The sequence below is a fragment of the Ziziphus jujuba genome, chromosome 2, assembly GCF_031755915.1.
Source record: "Ziziphus jujuba cultivar Dongzao chromosome 2, ASM3175591v1".
NCBI lineage: Eukaryota > Viridiplantae > Streptophyta > Magnoliopsida > Rosales > Rhamnaceae > Ziziphus > Ziziphus jujuba.
Window position 1 is genome coordinate 29,886,135 of NC_083380.1, and position 23,015 is coordinate 29,909,149.

Here is a 23,015-nt window from a genome sequence, read left to right on the forward strand (position 1 = left end):
TTCCGGTCAAACTTAAATTACCTCTCCAACTGTCCATTTGTTTAAAAAAAAAATTTCTTTTTTTCTTTTTAAAATAAAGATTTGTAAAACTATTATTTTAGCAAAATCAATATCTTTTAAGTTTTTATACCTTTTTTCCACCCTAACGATATGGTTGCAACCGTATAGTTTAGACTAATTAATTATGTTTTTAAAAAATTGAACTCAAGAAATTTGATACGCAATGATCAAAAAATAAATAATTTTTTTTTTTTTTTGATAATGCTAATATTTTACATGCTTGCCATATTTGGTCACTCTTGAGTCACCATCTTAACTTAAAACTTTTTAAGTCCATAAATGGTGAATAATGATTTCCTTGTGATTCTAGTAAAATGAATAAACTTTTTGCAAGGATAAAAGGGGAAAAAACCATGGGCAAAAAGTGTAAAACATGATTGTGTTTGCGACACATATCTAATAGAAATTGTGGAAGAATCTCCAGAAAAGAAAAAAAGAGAACTTATTCTTTTGCTAAACAGAATGGGTTTTCAAAAAAGTAAGAACAAAGAGAAAAAAAGCAAGAACAATTTAAGATAATAAACTAACCGATTAACTACAAATTTCAAATGGGACAAATTCATTAATGGTGGATAATATTCATGCTTAACGATAAAGCCAAGAATTTCACCCCCCAAAAAAAAAAAAAAAAAAAACCTATAAAGCCATGAACCTAAGCATAATATGCACAAAATTTACTTTGCATATTCAGTTCACGCTCAATATTTTTTGTGTAGAAACTACTCGGGTAAATTTATTTGTACTAATCCAGGTTTTATATAAAATAAAACAAATAGTTTCTAGTAATTCCTTTACTTATATAAAACAACTTCAACAAATAAGTATTAAAAAAAAAAAAAAACCAAATAGTAAAGAAAAATAAAAAACAAAATAATATACAGTTAAAAATTTATCTAAAACCGTCAAAATGGATTCGTTTTGTCACCACAAACTGTATGTTAACACTGCTGAGAAATTCCCATATACACGGAAAAATATATGCTACGCCCACTTCCATCCAAACCTTATCAAATAATATTTCGTACTGACACTCTTCCCCCATTTATTGCTCTCACTCTTTATTGTTTTTGGCTCTCATTTTCCATCGCTTTCCTTCAACCTGGAAACTGTTTGTTTCCCGAGAAAAAAAAATTAAAAAAAAAAACCAGTTAGACAAATCTATCTATCTATATATATATAATAGATAACAGATCAGGCAGAGCTTAATTAGCTTATATATTTGTTGTAAAGGGATAAATTTAAAAGTACAAAAATGGAGGTAGAGAGGAGAAGATCGAGAGAAGATGGGGATGAGGAATCTGAAGACGACGAAGTGTTTGAGGTTGGTAAGGACGATGAAGTGAGAGTGAGATGGAGTAAACAAGAATGGTGGAAAAGGAGATTTCCATTGTTGATGAGGATGGAGTCTGGAGTCAGTGGATCAGTCGCAGGAGACTCCACTGGTTTCACTTTCAGGAACAATGCTCGCACCGTTTCTTCCACTTTGGACCGCTTTGTTATTCATCCTGATAACTGGTAATTTTTCAGTTTTAGTATTATTATTATTATTATTATTTTTAAGTTTTTACTATAATTTTTTTTTTCTCTCTTTTACAACTCTATTTATTTATTTGTTTATTTTTCTTTTCTGGTAAAAAACAGTAGTGGACCACTTGGAGTACAACATATTAAAAAATTATCCCTTTTTAAAAAAAAAATAATTATCAATAATATAACCTCTCTCTATAATAATATGATATCTATATTTATATGGTTGCTTTTTATTGGATGATGTCGAAACTTTTTCTTACGTTGTGGAATTTCATGTAATCCACATGTGATTAAATTAGTAACATAATCTGTCCAATTTTTAGCCAAAATTAAAAAAAAACACAATCTGTGCAATATCACCTAATAAAATATTTCTTCATATATATATATATATATTTGATCTCCTATAAATTAGTTATTTCTCAACAAAATTATCTCTTAACTAGATTTTTAATTTTCAATTATTGATTGACTTTTCACTCATATGCTATATGCTATATTATCATTTTTTTTATATATATTATAATTGTTAATTAATTAGTTATTATTGTTAAATAATATTGCGAATAGAAAAATTCGTAGTCAAAAAATTATTTTTAAAAAATAATGATTTTAGTACCGGAATAGTTAACTATTTTATTGATTGTCTTTCTATAAATATAACCTTTTAATAATTTATTTTATTTTTTGGCACCATATCATTAGCTAAATTTTAAAACAAAAAATGTTCTCGCCAAAAAAAAAAATAATAATAAAAATAAAAATGAAACTAACACTCTATGATATAGACACGTGGCACTTTTTGGGCGCCAAGATCCCAACTGACCGTTTGTGTGAAACTTGGGTAAAAAAAAATCAGGTGGTACGTGGCATGGACCCATTTCATTCTGATATGGGCAGTCTACTCTTCATTCTTCACTCCATTGGAGTTCGGCTTCTTCAGAGGACTGCCGGAAAATCTTTTCCTTCTCGACATTGCTGGCCAGATTGCTTTCCTCATCGACATTGTTGTTCGCTTCTTCGTTGCCTACAGAGACCTTCACTCGCATCGCATAGTCTATGATCGAAAACTCATTGCTTTTAGGTCCTTATTATTCCATCATCTTTCTAGCTCTTACATGGATTTTAATTTTTTTTTTTTTTTTTAAGAATTTGTTGCTTGTTTTGTCAATTTCAGGTACTTGAGGTCTAGGTTTACTGTTGATTTATTGGGATGTCTACCTTGGGATGCTATCTACAAGGTAAATTTCTCTATAAATGTTTATTTGAACCTTTTTTTTCGTTCAAAGTATATCATAGAGGGTTCATCTTTTTTGACACAAAATTGGATATTAAGCATGAGACTTTTTATTAAATTTGGTTTGTATTTAAATTTGGTTTTTATCCAAGTACATACGTTCACATTAATATGATAACACAACCTTAATAGCTCTACGTTTTGTTGATATTGATTGACCCACTTGTTGTGACCAGGCTTCAGGAAGAGAAGAGGTAGTAAGGTACCTATTATGGATTAGGCTAAGTCGAGCTCTGAGAGTGACAGAGTTTTTCGAGAAGTTGGAAAAAGATATCAGGATTAATTACCTGTTTACAAGAATTACAAAACTTTTTGTTGTTGAGCTTTACTGTACACATGCAGCTGCTTGCTTCTTTTATTATCTTGCTACCACTTTGCCTCCAGTAAAGGAAGGATACACATGGATAGGAAGTTTAAAGATGGGTGACTACAGCTATACCCATTTTAGAGAAATTGATCTTTGGAAGCGTTACATAACATCGCTCTATTTCGCTGTTGTTACTATGGCAACTGTTGGTAAGCTTCTTTTCTTATGTTTCATGCAACTAAATATGTGAGTTTAATTTTAAAGTGCACCCCTTTTTTTTTTTTTTTTTTTTTTAAAAAAAAAAATTTGGTGCCTTCTCATTGTTTAGTCTGGTTTCTGATATTTGCACCCATAGAGTCAAAAGTGAATAATTGAAATTGAAATACTTTTTGTGATTCAGAACTAAGTAATATAATGGGATGTCAATAGATTGGACCCAAGAATTTGCAGGATCCAAGTTTGGATCTTATCTTTAGGAGATTTATTGCGCCAAACTTATAAATCATTCTACAATAGCTTATGTCTTGAAGAAAGTTTAATTATCCATTGAAGCTGCTGATGCTACTCTTATGCATAGTTCAATCAAATTTTTGTAGTTTGATACACTATAACATGAACTTATTCCTGAGATTCATTCAAATTTTTGTAGTTTGATACACTATGCATAATTTGAGTAGTGGTTTTTGTTCTTGATGTAAAATTCCCTGAGGTTCAGTATAGTTTTGTGTTCGATTTGAGATTATAGGCCCATTTTTAATTGATAAAAGTTTATGTTGGAAACGTTTTGGTAGGCCTTGTAAATGCGTAGCTTGATATATACAATCTGTGTTACTTGTATCATTATTGGATTGATGTAAAATGTTTATTGATTGAGTGATTTTGATTTTCTTATTTCTGCAGGTTATGGAGAGATTCACGCTGTCAACATTAGGGAAATGATATTCATCATGTTTTATGTCTCATTTGATATGATTCTTGGTGCTTATCTGGTTGGTAACATTGCAGCATTGATAGTAAAAGGATCAAAAACGGAAAGGTTTAGAGACAAGATGGCTGAACTGACAAGGTACATGAATAAAAACAGTCTTGAGAAGAAGATGACTAGGGACATCAAAAGACATATGAGATTACAGTTTGATCGCCGCTATACTGAGGCTTCTGTTCTCAAGGATATTCCTGCCTCTATTCAAACTAAGGTATTGACTTATTCCCTCAATTTATAGGCACATTGGAAACTTGCAATATAAAATTTTATTAAATTATATGTTTTACTTCCATTCTGTGTTGCTTATGATGTCTTCCTTACATTGCATACTAGTTTGTCCTGTTTCTAACTCTGCGAGTGTCTGATAGTGCTATACTATATCTGTATTAGAACTATTATTTCTTCTCTGCAGATTTTTCAGAACTTATATGAGCCATTCATCAAAGAAGTTCCTCTTTTTAAAGGTTGCTCTCCAGGATTCATTATGCAAATTGTAAGCAATTTCTATTTTTCCCTTGGATCATGATAGTTAAGCAGTAAAAACATTGCCTCAAAATTGTCTAATGACTCTTGCAAGACATTATAAAAGCTATTTTCCTGTTTTCTCTACTTATTTTTTTAAATGTACTCAATTATTATATAGAATTTACCGTTTGAACTTTGACAAAATTGAATTCCTAGCCTGCACAAATAGAATATTTATTAAAGTAAACGTCTCTAGAATTTGTGAAATTTTTTTCAGGGGACTGCACATGCTTCATTCCTAATTCGTTTTAACTTTACCTTGTTATTCTTGAAATACAAGCCGTAAAGGTAGTAAAACTAACTGGTCTCTGTTTGTACAGTTGTAACATAGGTAATCTTTAAGTTCATGTTCATGCATTCAAACAAAAACGGTGACATATTAGAAGTTTACTTGTCTGGAAACAAATCTTATTTATGCTTCTTCTTTATCAGGCAACAAAAGTTCATGAGGAGTTTTTCCTCCCAAACGAAGTGGTCATAGAGCAGGGAAGTGTAGTAGATCAGCTTTACATTGTATGCCATGGTGAGCTGGTATGACTATTGTTTCATTTCAAATGTAACAATCTATATTATATATATATATATATATATATATCAATTTTATCCATGCACTTGTTTATTCTTTTAGGAAAGGGAAAAGAAGAGTTTTCTCTATGCTTACTCTACTTTTCTACTATTAAGTGTAATAGTTTTTGATAACGCCTCCAGGATGAGGTTGGAAAGGGTGAAGGAAATGTACCTGAAGAGTTACATGCGCATCTTGGAGCCTTCAGCTCATTTGGCGAGGTCTCATTTCTTTGCAACTCCCCTCAGCGTTATAATGTTGTGGTTCGCGAACTCTGCAGGGTTTTGCGGATTGATAAGCAATCCTTTATAGAAATCCTAGGGATATACTTTGTAGACGGGCGAATTGTCTTGAACAACCTTCTTGAGGTAAACGACTATCTGCTTTTTATTCTTCTGCTACTTTGGAAACTGGAAAGATTACTGTTTTATACAATTCATATTTTGTTGAATTGGCTAGTCTCATTTTGACACTTCCTCTCAACTGACAGGGTAAAGACTCCACCATCCGGAAGAAGCTTTTGGAATCAGATATTACACTCTATATTGGAATTCATGAACTAGAATTTGCTTTGAGGGTTAACTGTGCTGCCTATGTTGGTGATCTTTATCGAGTAAAACGTTTGATTGGAGCTGGAGCAGATCCAAAAAAGACAGATTATGATGGAAGATCACCTTTGGTATGAACTCTAAACAACATATTACAGAAAGTTCTAGAATAAATTAGAGCAAAATGAGGTTGGAAAATACCCGAATAAACCAAGTAACCTAACCAATTAAACTCAATCTAACTTGGTTGGACAGTGTATTCCGGTTGGTTTGCGTAAACGATATCCATTTCAACATTGGTAGGTTCAGTTAAAATTCTAGTTCATGATGCCCAAGTTATTGTTTTTGACAGCACGTTTCTGCATCCAAAGGATATGAAGATATTACTGCTTTCCTAATTGATCAAGGAGTGGATGTCAACATGTCAGGTTAGCTTAAAGAGCATATGATATAATTCTTGTCCTTGCTCGTTTCCTAAGAATCTTCCAACTAATGATTCACTGTGAAAAGAAATCTCTAGTAACTAATATTTATGTTGTATCTAGATAAGTTTGGAAACACTCCCTTGATCGATGCCATCAAGAATGGTCATGATCAAGTAGCCTCCTTACTCGCCAAGGCAGGGGCAACACTTACCTTCGATGATACTGGTGGTTTTCTCTGCAATACTGTAATGAAAAGAGATTTGGATCTTCTTAAAAGGGTTTTGGCTAATGACATCAATCCAAATGCCAAGAATTATGATCTTAGAACACCACTGCACATAGCTGCTTCAGAAGGGTTATATACAATGGCAGAATTACTTCTAAGTGCAGGAGCAAGTGTCCTAGCAAAAGACAGGTAGAATCTGCATTGAAAATCAACAAAAATTAGTTCTTAAAAATCACATATATCTTGTCCTACATTGAAAATTTTTGTGTGATTTGACTGCAGAATGTAATTTTACTTACATTGAAGCTCCTTTTCTTTTCTTTTCTTTTCTTTCTTTCTTTCTTCTTTTTTTTTTTTTTTTTTTTTTTTTTTTTGGTTTTAACTTTAATTTTTAGTGAGTTTGATTAGAACTACTAGTCACCAATCTTCTAGTTCGTTTTGGATTTAGGACCTTAACGTGAAGCAAAGTAAGCATGTAAAGTATGATAAGCCTCTTGACCATAGAGATATTACTGCAGGTTTAACTATTTTAGATTACTTCCTGCTTGCAGATGGGGAAATACTCCGCTTGATGAAGCCCGTATAGGCGGAAACAAGAATTTGATCAAGCTGCTTGAAGTTGCAAAAACTTCCCAGTTGTCTGAGTTCTCTATTTCTTCCCAAGAATTTCAAGGTACCAACAACACATTTTCAATAATGTGATTTATATGTGGACTGCTTGATTGTAGGTAGTTTACACGAGAGTTTTGCTTGTGCTTGAAGCAACAACCATGGATAATATGGAAGGATTAATATTGTTCTTTTTGACAGTAAAAGACGAGATTCGAGAAAGAAATGTATAATACCTTCTCTTCCTTCCAACGGAAACATAAAGAAAAAGAGCTTTTCATGGGTTCCACAGAGCACTCCAACTTTATCAAGGAAGCTGTGGAGCAGTTGAAATGTCCTGTACCTCCTTTACATACAGAAAAATTAATGGTCATGAAATCCTTGGCATATACATGATTAGCAAATTTTATCAGAGTACTGTATTTGCTTACTAAGGACAATATGGTACTTTGTTATACCCAATTGCAATATTAATGCTACGTAGCTATGGAGTATTGAAAGCTATCTATTTTCATGTGTAGAAGAACAAAGCATCTTATTCTTTATCTTTCTTTGAAGCATTTGCAATTATAGTTATAAGGACCTTGATTAGGGTGGTTAAATGAAAAGCATAATCTTTTCTTTAGTACAGTGAGCGACTCATTCCATCTCAATAGATTGTTGTACTCTACTAAAATTTGCTAATTGGTACAAAGTTGAAGCTATAAATTAATTAATATGCAAAACATGCTTACCATCCAAGAATTACCTAATTTTCATTATGTCGGTAAGTCTTGTCAAACCTTTTAAAAAGGAAAAAGATAAAAATTAAGGATTTTATTTTATTTTTTCTGAAATATGTAAGAATTTCTTTTCTTTTTTTCTTTTTTTGTTTTTTTCCCAAATCTGAATGAAATTCAAGTACCATCATCTCCGAAAGCAAGATCATTGCAAAGGAAAAGTTGGTAGATATTTCATATCTCTGTTACACAAGATTACAAAGCAATTTATGCACTGTTTCACATGGACATATAAATCAATCTTTTTCAATTGATGGATGTAAATCTTTATCAAATGATTGATGTAAGATACATAAGGTAAATTGTATTTTTCCTGCTTTCTTCTTTTTTTTTTTTTTTTTTTTTTCCTAGAAGAAAACAGCCGATTTAACTCGGTAAAAGTTCAAGTTCCGGGACCATCAACCTAAAAATATAATACCCAATTTTGGAAGCAAATTATAAACCAAAATTTATCCAATATATAGTTTGGTGCCGCAATAACCAGAAACAATGTCAGGTTTAAGGAGTTTAATTTTTCAACTTATTAAATTTTTGTGTACGAAATGTAATGATAGTGATACCAACAACATGGTTATAAAAGTAATATTTGTTTTAATTAGATTCCAATTAAATGTGAAACTTTTTTTATTACCTTCCACTAGCTGTAACAAATCTTTTTTTTTTTTTTCCTCCTTTTCTGAACATATGTTAAATTGAGAAAGGGGATTTTTTTTACTTAAGCATTATGGAAACCAAATCCTGAAAAAATGACACTAGCTGTCATTGCGGTCAGGGATATCTTCATGAGGCAGAGGACTGCTGATAAAGTAATCAAAATAGTAAAAACAATTAGTGAACCAAGCAAAATTTAGATTTGCTATTAATTGTGTTTAAGATATCTATCATTAAGAATAGTGAAGAGTAGACAGCGGCAAATAGGTGATTTTGCAAAATTGAAATAGGAATAGAAGCATTCAATAGAATAGCCTAGTTTGCAAGCAATAACAAACGAAGTATACAAACTCAATTTTGGGAAGCCTTGACGACAAAGAGAGCGCCACCAACTACCAAACCGAAATGGCATGTGTGTGAGAGAGAGAGAGGGCCCCAAAGTCAAAAAGAATGCCAAAAAAGCCACAAAGCTAAATCATCAAACTCAGTTTCTCTTCTCCTTCATATCCAGTGGAATTCCCACTTGCCATAATTTTCTAAAGTCTCTGCTGCAACAACTATATATATATATATATATATGTATATATTCTCCTGGCTTCCTCTAGATCTTCTAGAGAATGAAAGAAAAACTTTCCAGGAAACTTCTCAAAGATGCATTCAACTTGGAAAACCCAAAGAGCTTTCGGTATGAGGATAGAGAGGAGATTCAAAGTGAAGGTGTGGAGAATGTTGTCTGGCACGAGAAAACAGATCTAAGATGAAACTATGTTTCTTAAAAAATTAAAATATGTATATAAATTAAAAAGATTTATTATGATGGTGATCAACAAGAAGGAGAATTATAATGATCAGTTTTCTCGGACCAGGCTTCATTCCCCTCACTACCTTCTCTTTCTCTGTTAGTTTTCATTCCAGCGCATCTCATGCTCCATATATGGATGCAATATGTCAGTTCTTCCAGGTATTTAATTTCTTTACATATAAATCAAATCATACAAGCTAGCTACTTTCACTCTCCATTATGTGTATCATATTATATAGATTTTCTGTCATATAAGTTTATATTTTTTTTGGTATCTTTTCTATGTCCTTATTTATTTTTGTTTTCTCACATGTTAATTAGACATATATATAAGATTGTGCAGCAGCTATATAAAGAATTCTTTCATCAATGGGTTGGAAATTAATTAAAAATTGATAGGACATGGAATTAAGGAGAGGTAGAAAGCGCATGGGACAAAAACATATATATATATATATATATATGGAAATTCTACGGTGAGAACGGTTCGCATAAGGATCGCAGTATTAGTGACGGTTTTTTATAGAATTAACAATGGTTTTTTAAAAAATCGTCACCAATACTATGAAAAATCGTCACCAATACTGTGGTCCGTATGAGAATCATCCGCACCATAGACTATATATATATATATATATATATGTGAATTCATCCTTTTGTTATGAATTCGTCAATTTCAGTTATTGATATATAATTTGATTCTTAGGCGCCTGGCCAGCTTATAATCTTTTTGGGGCTTTTAAGTGATGATAGCTTCTTTCCCCGTCCCCCTTCCCAAAATAATAATAATAATAATAATAATAAATAAATAAATAAATAAAAAATAAAAAAGGCCTAGGCTTATCGTGGCTCCAACATCTAGTTGAAAAGAACCATATATATATATATATATATATATAGACACACACACACACAAATGCATAGAATTGTCTTTTGTTAATTTCCTATACTGCTAGACTATAGAAAAGTTCGTAGTATTGAACATAATTTCGATATGTTAATTGTAATTAGATATGTTAATGGGGCATTAGTTCGTATAAGCATTGTTTGAAATTACTTTTAAAAAGGTGTTTTTGACTTCTATAATTTAAAAGCTATCTGTATAAGCGTTTGAAAAATTTTCGAAAAATACTTTAGAATAATTTCTAATCAAAACTAATAAAAATTAATTTCTCCAGAAATATTTACAGAAAAGAAGAAAAAGCACAAGTAAAATCTATACCATATAATGCTACTTATGCCTTGAATTGGCTATGCAAAATTTTGTATGTCTTACAAATTACAATCTCAAATACATACATACATTTATAAGTAAAATACGATAATATTATAAGCATTTCTTAAATAGCTTTATAATAATATTGATATTTTTAACTACCGTTATACAAAAAAAAAAAAAGAAAAATATTTCAACAGAAAAGAGCAAAATTATATCTTCTCAATAGAAGAGAGAGAGAGAGAGAGAGAGAGAGCAAAATTTTATAATGCATGCAATATATATTTACACTGTCAAGATTAGTTGATCACCCTAATTAGGGAAAATTTCATAGACGGCAGGTTTGCCAAAACATCAGCCACCCCGTTAAGTTTACAAATTCATAACCTACCTTCTATGTTTTAACATCTATTAAAAAATTTCCTAATTTGACTGAAATATTTAATTAATAATTATCCTTTTATCATTAGATGCCATAAATTATTATATATATATTATCTTATAAGTGTAAAATATGAAAAATCTCAAAAGGGTAAATGATATTTTATCAAACCAAAGAAGTTTAAGATATTTTTCCTTTTAATTAAATTGAACTACTTATAAGTGTAAACTTTTCTTTAAGAATAATATTACGGGTACAAATTTAATAAAATAACGCCAATTTATTTTGCTACATAGTTTTTATTTTTTTTATTTTTTCCCTCTCTTTTATATTAGAATTGGAAATTTGAATTTAGGATAATTTTTTGGGCTGTCTTTATATATACTTATATAATGTTTAAATGTTGAACATGTTTTTTTAATATATAATAATTGATAGTCAGAGTTGATTAAACATATCAATTAACTATAAATATTAAAGAAGAAAACAAATTAAAAATTCTCATAATACTAAGTTGTCATTCATTTTCTATTTATATATATTTTTTCTTCTTATATTTATAATTAATAAAAATATTTAATTACTATTAACTAAATAAATCATTGAAGTAAATAAATTATATATAATTTAAAATAAAAATAAAAACAAAAATAAAAAAACATAATTTTGTTATCGAACTGATCTAAATTATTAATTCATGTAACCAAATGAATTTATACTTTTTATTATCATTTATAAAAAACGCTTTTTATTTCAAAGAAAAAAAAAAGAAAAAAAGAAAAAAAAAAGCAATTTTCAAGCCCATCTCATTATCGCACAAGCAAGAATTTTCTTCAGTCCATGCTGAGTCATGCACACATTGACCAACGTCGTGATCATCACAAAATAAAATACATCGACGGTCCAAACAGCACCACAAACTCACAGGGACCCACCTAATAAAGATCCATCCCCGAACCAGTTTTGCACTCATTTTTTTCTTCGCCATTAAGCCAAGAATCCAGAACATAAGCGAACCAAGAGAACCAGATCAGGAAGAAAAGAAAACCCCCCCAAAACAACAAAGTATTGGAGGACTGCCTCAGAAGAAGAAGAAGAAGAAGAAGAAGAAGAGACGAAGGCAATGGCGTTGCAGTGGATGATACTGACGTACGTGGTGGCAGCAGAGGCTGCCGTAGCAATCCTCTTGACGCTTCCATACCCGAAGCTCCTCAAGAACCGCTTCGTTTCGTTGGTCTCTCTCATCCTCCAACCTGCGCTTTTCATCGTACCCTTTGCTGGGTTTCAGCTCCTAGGTTCTTCTCCTTTCCCATTTCGCTTCTTTTTTCATTTTCCTTCTCTGTTTAATTTGTGGGCCAAAAAAAATTGGGGATTTTTGGGATCTGGGTTTTTATTTTTTTCTTGTGTTTTCTCGGAAAAATAGGAAAATAATTGAGGTGAAGTAATTTGGCAAATTTGTTCTTTGTTTGGATTTAGATATCTATTGGAAGAACGAACATCGGTTGATGTGCACGTCTGAGATCTGTACTGCAGCTGAGAGAGATCGCTATGAGAAATCTGTGAGTTTTTGATGGAACGTTTACTTTTTTATTCATTTCGTTAGTAATGGAATTCGAATCTAATAATGGCCATTTTAGGACCTTAATTTGATTGGAAAAATTCATTTTTACTTGCTTTTCATGTCAATTTTTTAGCATCATCATCATTATAGATACACTAGTCAATTAGCAATGGTTAGTTCCTTTTCCACAATTAATCTAAAGTCAAAATATTCTCATGAGGAGCTGCCCTTTGTTGAAAAGGATAATCATAACTGCTTGGCTTTCCAAATTTGTTTTCAAGGTAAAAAGCAATTTTATGGGTACCCGTCAAAAACCTTTAGAAGTATTAATGTCAAGCTTGCTCCATTTGAAAGGCTGCTATCCACTGTTTCCTCCCACTCCTTCTAATTTCTTTTGTTATCAGGGAGTACTTTTGGGAATGCATTTTGGTAACTTGTACAAGTTTCCGGATCTAGTACAATGAGAGTTATATTTCATAAAAGCTCCTGTTGAAAGTTAAGGAAATATGGTTTAATCATCAGATTTAAATTTGCCAAACTTTTCTGTTGTGTAGCTTTTTAATCGAAGATGTTATGTTGGGCAACATGGTACTTATAATTCTTATTGAAATCATTAATTATTCTTATCTCTGAGATATGAATGTACAAAAGTAGTATGAAATTTAGTTGAGAGCTCAAGATAAGTTAAAGTTCTTTTCTCAATGGAGAAGGAAAGGTCAGTTTTGGAGCGGGTTAAATATCTTAATGCTGCTGAGCAATAGACCTGTTTCTTATAAGGGTACGCCTCTTAAACAAGTGAATAAACACTTATATGACTGTGGATCATGTCTGACTTTTTAAAGCATAATGTCTTTATCCTGGGTATCACAGGAGATTTCTTTATTATCAGTGTATTTATCATTCATGCAACATGTTTATTGTAGTATAAAGTGAGTTATTTTTCAAGGGTACACTCTGCCATTGTTTAGGACATGTTTACGTTTTCTGATAAACTGGAGTGTTTTGGTTTCCAAGGCATGTGTTACGAAAGTTTCTATGTGTTTTGGTTTCCAAGGCATGTGTTTCAAAAGTTTCTTTCCCCTTCTTCTTCTTCTCTCTCTCTCTCTCTCTCTCTCTCTCTGTTTTCTTAGTTATAAAGTTATTGTTCATATCATGGATACTGTTCAAGGATGCTGTTCATAAATTTTGAGATCCAATGTCTGTCTTCATTTCTTTTCTGTATCCTTCAACCATAACCTCAAGCCCCTTTTTTCACCTGATTGACACCTCAAATTGCCAATTATTTTTCACTACTTGAAGCCTTCAAATAATCCTTTAAAAGAGCTCTATAATCCAACAATATATTGGTGCTTCTCTCACCTAGTGTCCTGCACACACCGACACTTACACATGCATGAATTTTTGTGTGTGTTGCTCACTATTATTCTTGGTGCCCCTAACCATGGATATTATGTTGTGCAGATCTACAAAGCTCAAAGGAATGTAATTCTATGTGCTACAGCATGTCTACTTTATTGGTATGTTGGAAAACTATTCACTACTCCTATCATGGAAACCAGTTTTACAAGACCATACTAGATTTAAATTCCACCTGTAACATAATATAACAATCTCTAAATGTTGTTGTAGGTGTATTCACCGTGTTTGTAAATATCACAAGGAGATTGAACGTTTGGAACAAGTGGAGAAGAGGTACAAGGATCAGTAGCTTTCTCATACGTAAATGAATTAGATGGAGTGGACGAATTTGATGTCACTCAACTTTGTTTGAAGAATTGAAGCTACTTGTAGAGATATTTGTCATGTTATGGATTTTTGGTATCCAATCTGCTTTCGTGATGTTTTCTTAGTAGCTTAAAGCTTCAGATTTATCTTATTATATTTTTCAACTATTGCATGATGTATTATGAGATTCTGCAGAGTTCTCTTTGTTTATTTATTAGTTTCATGCTTATTTTAAATGATTTTACGTATATTTTATATAATATATAATATAATAATTTAATTTTATACTTGGAAGCAAAGACCTCAGTGTCTGGAGATTTTATACCGACAGCTAGCCTTATTTGCCTTTTAAAACATCGAGCAACTAGTTTACTTTGAATTCTGATCAGAAGGAGGTTGTGAATGGATGATCGATTCCCAATTTTTTATTCTTTTCACTTGGCCTTGACAAAGTTCACCAACAAGAGTGATATCAGATTGATGAGATGAAAATGTCTTTTTGCACAGTTCATTGATAGTTGAGGGATGTAGTTGCATGAAAAAATAAATTAGGACCGATGGGAAAGTTAAAAGAAATTTTACATTCTACATTATTCTAAAAACTAATCCATCCGACAAAAAAAAAAAAATAAAAATAAAAATAAAAATAAAAAATAAAAACAAAAATTTAAAAACAATCACTCTGTGGAGTCAAGTCAACGTGTTTTTCTCTAATGGACCGCCAGATTATGTTTGTATGCTGATGTGATACAATGGATGTCTTGTAGGTAAAGCTTTTTTTAAATATACGTAGTAAAGCTTGTTTTAAATATACGTAGTGTACATGGAAACTGCCAAGAAATAGCAAGAGATCCCCTTCTTTATAAAAGCTTATCGGGCAATAAACTAATACATGGTTGAGTGAAATTGGGCACTATTGAGCAATAATTATTTACATCGTTAGATTATTCAGGTTCAAATTTGATGGTTATGGATGACAGTCATTTATCAAACAGTGAATAATTTCTTTTACAATAATATTTTCGCGTATATGTCTATACATAGTGGCAAACTCAAAAAAATTTTTTCAGAAAAATTTTCATTGTATGTAGTCAAAGTAATAGGAATATTCTTTAAACTAAAGACTAAAATAATCGTTTTTTAAAATTTTTTTCTCAAAGCTTTTTGAAGGAAAAATATGTTTTCAAAGATTTAGTTAAATATGATTTGGTAATCATAGTTGACTAATTACAAATTTACATATATATATATATATATATAAGAAAAAAAAAACTTAAACATTAATTATACTTCTTGAAAAAAAATTGAAAATTAGGAAAAAAAAAATAAAAAAAAAAGAAGAAAAAATTAGTAGAAATGATGTTCGAGTGACAGGGATGATCTCATAATTATCTTATTATATTTTTCAACGGTAGCATGACTTAAGTGAATTCTGTGAGTTCTCTTGTTTATTTGTTATGCTTATTTTTAATAATTTTACGTATATTAATATTATATAATATTTTAATTTTATATTCTGAAGGCAAAGACCTCAGTTCCTTGAGATTTATGTCCGTTTATAACAATTGAGTAATTAGTTTACTGTGAATTCTGATCCTAAGCTTATTGTAAATGGATTATTATTCGTTCACTTGGCCTAGGCAAAGTTCACAAACAAGAATGACATTGGATCGAAGTTTATATTCAACCGTTATATGAATAAAATATAATGTCATTCATAATAAAAGTACTTAACAATTACTTTGTAGAGTCAACATGTTTTACTTTGAATTTAATATGCCACAAGATTATGTTTCTATGTTATTTGCCCGAGTGATGTGATACAACGGTTGTTTTCCGGGTAAGGCTTGTTTTAACTGTACTCATATATATGTATATATATATATATATATATATATATATACAGTATATACAGTCTGTCTATGATGCAGACGGTCCTCATGCGGACCACAGTATTGGTGACGGTTTTTTATAGTATTAGTGACGATTTTCTAAAAAACCGTCATTAATACTATAAAAAAACGTCACTAATACTGCGGTCCTCGTGCGGATCGTCCTCACCATAGAATTTCTATATATATATATATATATATTTGGTAAAGTTGTATTCATATATTGATCGAGAATAAATAACTAAATATATTTAGCCTGAATGATTTCCAAATATATATATATATATATATATAGTCTACATGGAAACTACCAGGAAAGAGCAAGGGATCTTCTTCTTTATAAAAGCTTATCACCACTAATTGGGACTATAAAAAAAATAGATGAATAAAATAAGGGCTATTCAATTTCAACGAAAAACTAATTAAATAAAGTTGAATACATGATTTCCAAATATATATATAGTCTACATGGAAACTACCAAGAAATGGTAAGGATCCCGTTCTATTCAATTTGAACGAAAGACTAATTAGTTTCTTTACGTGAATGACAAGGAACCTACGCATACCATTTTCAAAAGTCGGTCCTGTGGAGAAGATTATTTAATAGAAAGTGGTGTCTCCATTACGTTGGTTGATTCTTTCGAGGTACTCTAAAAACACTTTATATTTAGGTGAATTACCATCCTCTCTTTGCGCTTGTGGTTACATGAGACACACAGAAATTTCTTTTGTCAAGGATGAGTACAATAACTTTTCAGGAGGGGGCGTGGTGAATCCGCGGATGTGAAATTGATTAAGTCTGAAACACACAGAGTTGTACGTATGTGATTTTGATATTCTCTCTGCACTTGCAAATAAAAAAAAAAAAACGCTGCAGAGGCAGTGAGCAGTACCCCTGAAAACCAATTGTAACACATTTTCTATGGCCCTGACGACCTTTAGCTCCTATTCTTCTTCTTCTTCTTCTTCTTTTTCCACCCCTAAACATCTGAAATATGATGTTTTCTTGAGTTTCAGAGGTGAGGATACTAGAAACAATTTCACTTCCCATCTTAACCGAGCTTTGCATCAGAGGGGAATCCAAACCTTCATAGACAACTAGCTTATAAGGGGAGATGAAATATCACCCTCACTCATTAATGCAATTCAAGAATCCAAAATATCCATTGTTATCTTCTCCAAAAACTATGCATCCTCTGCATGGTGTTTGGATGAGCTTGTCACGATCTTGGCTTGTCGAGAATCACTTGGACAGTTGGGTTGGCTAATCTTTCTCAATGTGGAGCCTTCCCATGTGAGAGATCAGACTGGCAGTTTTGGAGATGCTTTGCTTTTATATGAAGCTCCTTATGATTCCGTTACCGGTAGTAAGTACAAGGAAAGGCTACCTAAATGGAAGATTGCTTTGACGAAAGCTGGCAATCTGTCTGGATGGCATTTAAATGAAGGGTATTTTTCTTATTTATCCAAAGTTTATTCTCAATTCCCTTGCTTCAAATACGTGATGGGTACTTGGGGAGGATAGTGGACCTTATCTCCCTACTACCTCCACTTAATTAGATTTTGTGTTTTTATATTCTCTTCAGATCATTGGCAAAATGATAAGCCAAAGTTTTAAGACTTCAGAATCTAGAAAATACTGATTTATTTCAGCAATATATGAAAAATAAAACTTAATCTTAATCTTAGCTACCTGAACATTTTTTTGACGTTATACATAAGACCACTTACCTCTTTGTCACAATTACCATATTAATAATTCATATTGTATATTATAAATTCTTAAAGTTGTCTTCTATATTGGTAGAGATGAATCTGAATTAATCCAGAGAATTGTGGAAGCAACATTGAGCAAAATGAATGGCATACCTCTTGACGTTGCCAAATATTTAGTTGGAATAGATGCCCGTGTACAGTATTTGGGTTCATTAGCAGATATGGAGCAAATGATGTCAGAGTGATAGGGATTAACGGAACTGGTTGTATAGGCTAGACAACTATACCACATGATCCAGAAAATACTGATTTATTTCAGGAACATACGGAAGATAAAACTTAATTTTAACCTTAGCTAACTGACAAGATCAAATTTGCCATACACAGTTGAGCCCTGTTAGACCTGTGGAATTTTTCTTGTATTTTTGGAATTTATTTTTAGGATTTTATTATGATTATTCGTTCAGTTTCTTATTTTTGTATTTGTTTAGTTTCCTTTTCTTTATATTTGCTTAATTACTTATTTCTAGTTAAATTAGGACTTTATGCCTATTTGATATTTCATTCAAAATTGAGACTATTATTTCAATAATATAATTTCTATCAATCTTCTTCTTCTCTAATTTTATAATTTTTTAGTTTTATATATCTATCTACATATATATATACATATATTTAACGTAAGCTTATTTGCAACAAGCCCTTTTTTTCTTAATACATAGACCGCTTACCTCTTTGTCACAATTACCTTATCAATAATTTGTTCGGTATATCGTAAACTCTTAAAATTGTCTTGTACACTGGCAGAGATGAATCTGAGTTAATTCAGAGAATTGTGGAAGCAACGTTGAGCAAAGTGAACCGCACACCACTTTTATGTTGCCAAACATCCAGTTGGAATAGATGCCCGTGTACAACATTTGGGTTCATTAGCAGATGTTGGAGCGAATGATGTCCGAGTGATAGGGATTCATGGAACTGGTGGTATAGGCAAGACAACTATTGCCAAAGCTGTTTTCAACAAATTTGCTGATGATTTTGAAGGTTCTATGTCAGGACCCGTCCAGAATTCCTCCTCCGGAATCCTAGACAAGCCCTGATCCCAGGGAAACCCTACCGAACCCTCCAACGGAAAATCCGGCAGAGCCTCCCCTAAGGGATTTACTTACCACAAATTACCTGCACTGAAAACACACTTCTATAAACATCCCCTTATTCCTCCCACAATACTACAAATTGGCTCCACAAATTTCAGCACTCCAAAATAAATACAGTAATCCAGTGCAATTTAAATACAACAAGAGTGAAGAAATATTACAACTGCAATAAAAGAAGAACAGGGTACTTCACGAACTAAAACAGCGAGGAAGATCGAGTCCGCTCCGAATGAACAACGACAACCTGGTACCTAGAGGAACGGAATTTAAGAGTGTGAGATGCTAATCATCTCAGTGAGCGACCCTACTACTAAACAATATAATACCACGGTAATAGGTATATAAATAATAATTATTTGGAAATAATATTTTCTCTCAAAACCCTTACAATTCTCTCAATTGGAAAGGTTCCCCTTTTAAAACATTTTCACAAAACCCTTTATTCATATTCCCTGAAAACCAAGACATCAAATAAATTCCAGAAACAGTGATAATTATTTTTAATTCCAATACAGTTTTAAAACATTTTATTTTTAAAACACAGTTCCGAAAATCAGTTGATGCACCCACTATATACTAGTGGCGCCAACGGTACCCAGCGTCCCGAGGTACCGCCAGACAGGAGGTTATAGAAAGAAACCGGCATACGATCGCGTGGCGTCCCACTGCGCCGCTGCTAACCTGGTGTCCCGGCCATGGGGGGTGGCCACCCTCATCCGATGGCAACCACAGGACACCCTCATAATATCACCTGCGCGCTACTCACACCCACCTGCGCGCTAATCATATCCGTGTGCACAATATCCATATCACATATACCATATCACATATAATCAGAATACCAGTACGTGCACGGTGCATCTAAAAATCATAAAATCCACAAATTTAAATTATAAAACAAATTTCACATTTTTCATAAGCATAGCGGGCATAATCCATCCGCTTGAACTGGAAAATTCTCCACAATTTCTTTATAATCAATACCATAAATTCCATGATTTTCAAATCCACCAACTCCCAAATCCATCAATTCAAATATCCACATTTTTCCAAGCATAAATAATTTCTCAAAATATAATAATCAAATCTCATAATATTCCATGGGCATATTTTATAAAAATTGAAATCACCAACATAACCAAATATTTTCCTCGAAATATTTGAAAATCAAATCGTGCCCAATTTACCATTAAAACCACACAAATTTCAAAATCCTCAAAACCATAAAATAATTTCACATGGCATAAATTTGTAAAATGCACATTTTCTTAAATCCAATAAATGCATAAATAATTCCACAATAAATCCAATAAATATTTGGCACATAGAAATTAATTTCCAAATATTTAAATCACACATAATATATTCACCAATTAAATTTCCCAAAATAAATTTGAAGGTGGGTCACTCACCTTATGCACGTATCTCAATCAAGATCCTCCGTAGGATCGACTCCGCTACTCGCACGTGCACCTAAAACATCCACAGTACCAAACCACAAATATTAATATTTTATTCGGGTAATTCCCAAATGGGTACCCGATGGAGCGAACACCAACGATAACTAAAATTTACGAATTATATACCGAATCGAAGCTCGAGTGATGCTAATCACAGATCTGGTCTTAATTTCTGATGATCGTACCCGACGGGGTCGGAATTTCGTCGGGAAGCTTTTCGGATTTTGGCTCCGCAATTCTCCCAAACCATCGCGAATTGGCGGAAACGGATGCTGGATTCGGGTTCAGGAGGTTGAACACAGTGGACTGGAGCCGGCCGGAAAACTGGGTACTCGCCGGAACAGTACTTTCTGGCGAGCCACCGCGGTCACCGGCAACCGTCGCCGGCGGCGGCGCGTGCGGTGGCCGTTGGTCGTGAAATTTTGCAGACTTGTAGATCGTGAGGAGAGCAACCCAACGGGACCGACGGTGAGCAAAACGGAGGTCGGACGGCGGAGAAATCACCGTTTGAAGATTTCCGGCCCCTCGCCGGAAAATGCTCCGATCCAGGCGCGTCGGTGGTCCGATGGCCGTGATTTTTGGTGGGTCGGCCGGACTTGAGGAGAGGAGGATGGGTGTACGGTGCGTGTGGCCGGAAAATGGCTGGAAGTGGGTCGATTTGCGGTGGTCGGCGGTAGAGGGGAAAAACTCGCCGCCGAACTTCGGACGTTCGATCCGGGCGCGTCCGGCGGCCGTTCACCGTGAAATTTGGAGGTTTTGCCGGAAATGAGGAGGGCAACCTTGCTGGCCGGCGCGTGTGCAGTAACTCGGTCGAAAAATTTGAAAATCTCCTGTGGCCGGCGACTCTCTCTCTCTCTTTCTCTCTCCTCTCTCTCTTTCTCTCTCTTCCCCGAGAGTTTTAACAAATAAAAACCCCTGTGTGACACTGTTCATGCCACGTGGACCAATCAGAAGCTGACACGTGGCGTTACTGTGCACTTAAGCCAGATATATTAAAATAATACGGTACCCGGCGAATTTCAAACGTCCGTAACTTTTTAACCAAATGTCTGATTTAAGCGTGCCACTAGTCTATGAACTCGTATCGACGAGTACTTTACAACCATACAAGAGTCAACTCAAAATTACATAACAAGAAAAAGTCAACTCCCGGCACCTTTTGAACAGTTTGCACTTCAATTTGTTTCGCCCATAACTTTCAAACCGTAGCTCCGTTTTTGACATGCTACTAGTCTACGAACTCAGGGCGCCATGCACTTCGGCACGGTACCCTGGTCAACTTGAAATTCCAACTAGAGCAAAAAGTTAACTTTTGACCCGTTCGGTCAACGGTCAACCTCGGTCAACGTGCTCGGATTCCGGTGCGATTTGGGACGGGGTGTTACATTCTACTTCCTTGCAAATGCTAGGGAAACATCACAACAATATTATGGTTTGGTCTAGTTACAGGAAACACTTTTGTTTGACGTGTTGGGGGATCGAAATTTAAAGGTTGGGAATACACATAGAGGTATCAACATCATAAGGGATAGACTTTGTCACAAAAGAGTTCTTCTGGTTCTTGATGATGTGGATCATATAGACTAGTTGGAGGCATTGGTTGGAGAGCATGCTTGGTTTGGCCCAGGAAGTAGAGTTATCATAACAACTAGAAATAAGCACTTTTTAACCACTTACGAAGTTGACGCAACATATGATATTAAGGGACTCGATTACTATGAAGCTCTTGAACTTCTTATCTGGAATGCTTTTAAAGGGAACAAGCCAGCAGAAGGTTACCATGGACTCTTGCGGTGCATTGTAGAATATGCTGATGGGAATCCTTTGGCGCTAGTGGTTTTAGGTTCCTTTCTATGGGGTAGAAGCAAACATGAATGGACAAGTGCCATCGAGAATATAGAAAGGAAACCCCACAAGTAGGTTTATGGCATACTTAAGATAAGTTTTGATGCTTTACGGGATAATGAAAAGACTATCTTTCTTGATATTGCATGTTTCTTTGTTGGTGAGGACAGAGGTTATGTCATCAAAGTACTTGAGTGCTTTAATCTCTGTCCGACCATTGGAATTGAAGTTCTTATTGATATGTCTCTTGTTACTATAGAGCAGGGAAGAGTGAAAATGCATAACTTAATACAAGAAGTGGGTTGGGAAATTGTCCACCAAGAATCTCCTGAAGTTGGCAAATGCAGTATATTATGGTTAACTGAGAATGTTTTTCATGTGTTCTTGGAGAACATGGTAAGGATTGTGTAGGATTTTTAGAACAAAAAACACAACAAAAACGAAAGAGAAAGAAGCTTAAACTGGTGTGGTTCACACCCTCGTTCATTTTGGATATAACATATAGCCATAAGTTTTCAGAAACAATAAACCACCTAATTTTCACCTACTACTGCAGTAATCATATTGCCAAAAGACAAATCATACTTTGGCTACCTAATACAACACTGTTTTTACCAAAAACTGAAAGTACAGTAACTAATCATTACAAAGCAACTTATGACAACAACAAAAGTGATATTACACTAACACTCCTTCTTGACACTTTTGCTGGAAACACTACGATCATTTCTTAATGTTTCAAACTTGTTTCT

General features: G+C 33.3%; 2 protein-coding genes and 1 pseudogene across 2 annotated transcripts; all 3 read left to right on the forward strand.

The window, feature by feature from the left end:
- The first annotated feature begins 1,001 nt into the window (after nt 1-1,001).
- Nucleotides 1,002-7,583, forward strand: LOC107419429 (potassium channel SKOR). Its single transcript, XM_048474554.2, has 13 exons — nt 1,002-1,575; nt 2,450-2,674; nt 2,768-2,831; nt 3,064-3,403; nt 4,095-4,390; nt 4,592-4,672; nt 5,137-5,235; nt 5,413-5,637; nt 5,760-5,948; nt 6,170-6,245; nt 6,363-6,657; nt 7,020-7,141; nt 7,279-7,583. Exons 1-13 carry the CDS (start codon nt 1,313-1,315, stop codon nt 7,308-7,310), a joined length of 2,307 nt encoding a protein of 768 aa, XP_048330511.2. The 5' UTR covers nt 1,002-1,312; the 3' UTR covers nt 7,311-7,583.
- Nucleotides 7,584-11,881: 4,298 nt separating this feature from the next.
- On the forward strand, nt 11,882-14,429 carry LOC125422517 (uncharacterized). The gene is made up of 4 exons (XM_048474458.2): nt 11,882-12,202; nt 12,384-12,466; nt 13,930-13,985; nt 14,098-14,429. Exons 1-4 carry the CDS (start codon nt 12,031-12,033, stop codon nt 14,174-14,176), a joined length of 390 nt encoding a protein of 129 aa, XP_048330415.1. The 5' UTR covers nt 11,882-12,030; the 3' UTR covers nt 14,177-14,429.
- Nucleotides 14,430-17,007: 2,578 nt separating this feature from the next.
- Nucleotides 17,008-22,674, forward strand: LOC112491781 (disease resistance protein RUN1-like; annotated as a pseudogene).
- The last annotated feature ends 341 nt before the right edge of the window (nt 22,675-23,015 follow it).

Excerpts from the sequence above, each read along its gene's own strand:
- LOC107419429 (XM_048474554.2), top strand. The coding sequence starts at position 1,313 with ATGGAGGTAGAGAGGAGAAGATCGAGAGAAGATGGGGATGAGGAATCT. Across the intron at positions 4,673-5,136 it reads CAGGATTCATTATGCAAATT|GCAACAAAAGTTCATGAGGA; the intron begins GTAAGCAATTTC and ends CTTCTTTATCAG. Across the intron at positions 7,142-7,278 it reads TTCTTCCCAAGAATTTCAAG|TAAAAGACGAGATTCGAGAA; the intron begins GTACCAACAACA and ends TCTTTTTGACAG.
- LOC125422517 (XM_048474458.2), top strand. The coding sequence starts at position 12,031 with ATGGCGTTGCAGTGGATGATACTGACGTACGTGGTGGCAGCAGAGGCT. Across the intron at positions 12,203-12,383 it reads TGCTGGGTTTCAGCTCCTAG|ATATCTATTGGAAGAACGAA; the intron begins GTTCTTCTCCTT and ends GTTTGGATTTAG. Across the intron at positions 13,986-14,097 it reads ACAGCATGTCTACTTTATTG|GTGTATTCACCGTGTTTGTA; the intron begins GTATGTTGGAAA and ends ATGTTGTTGTAG.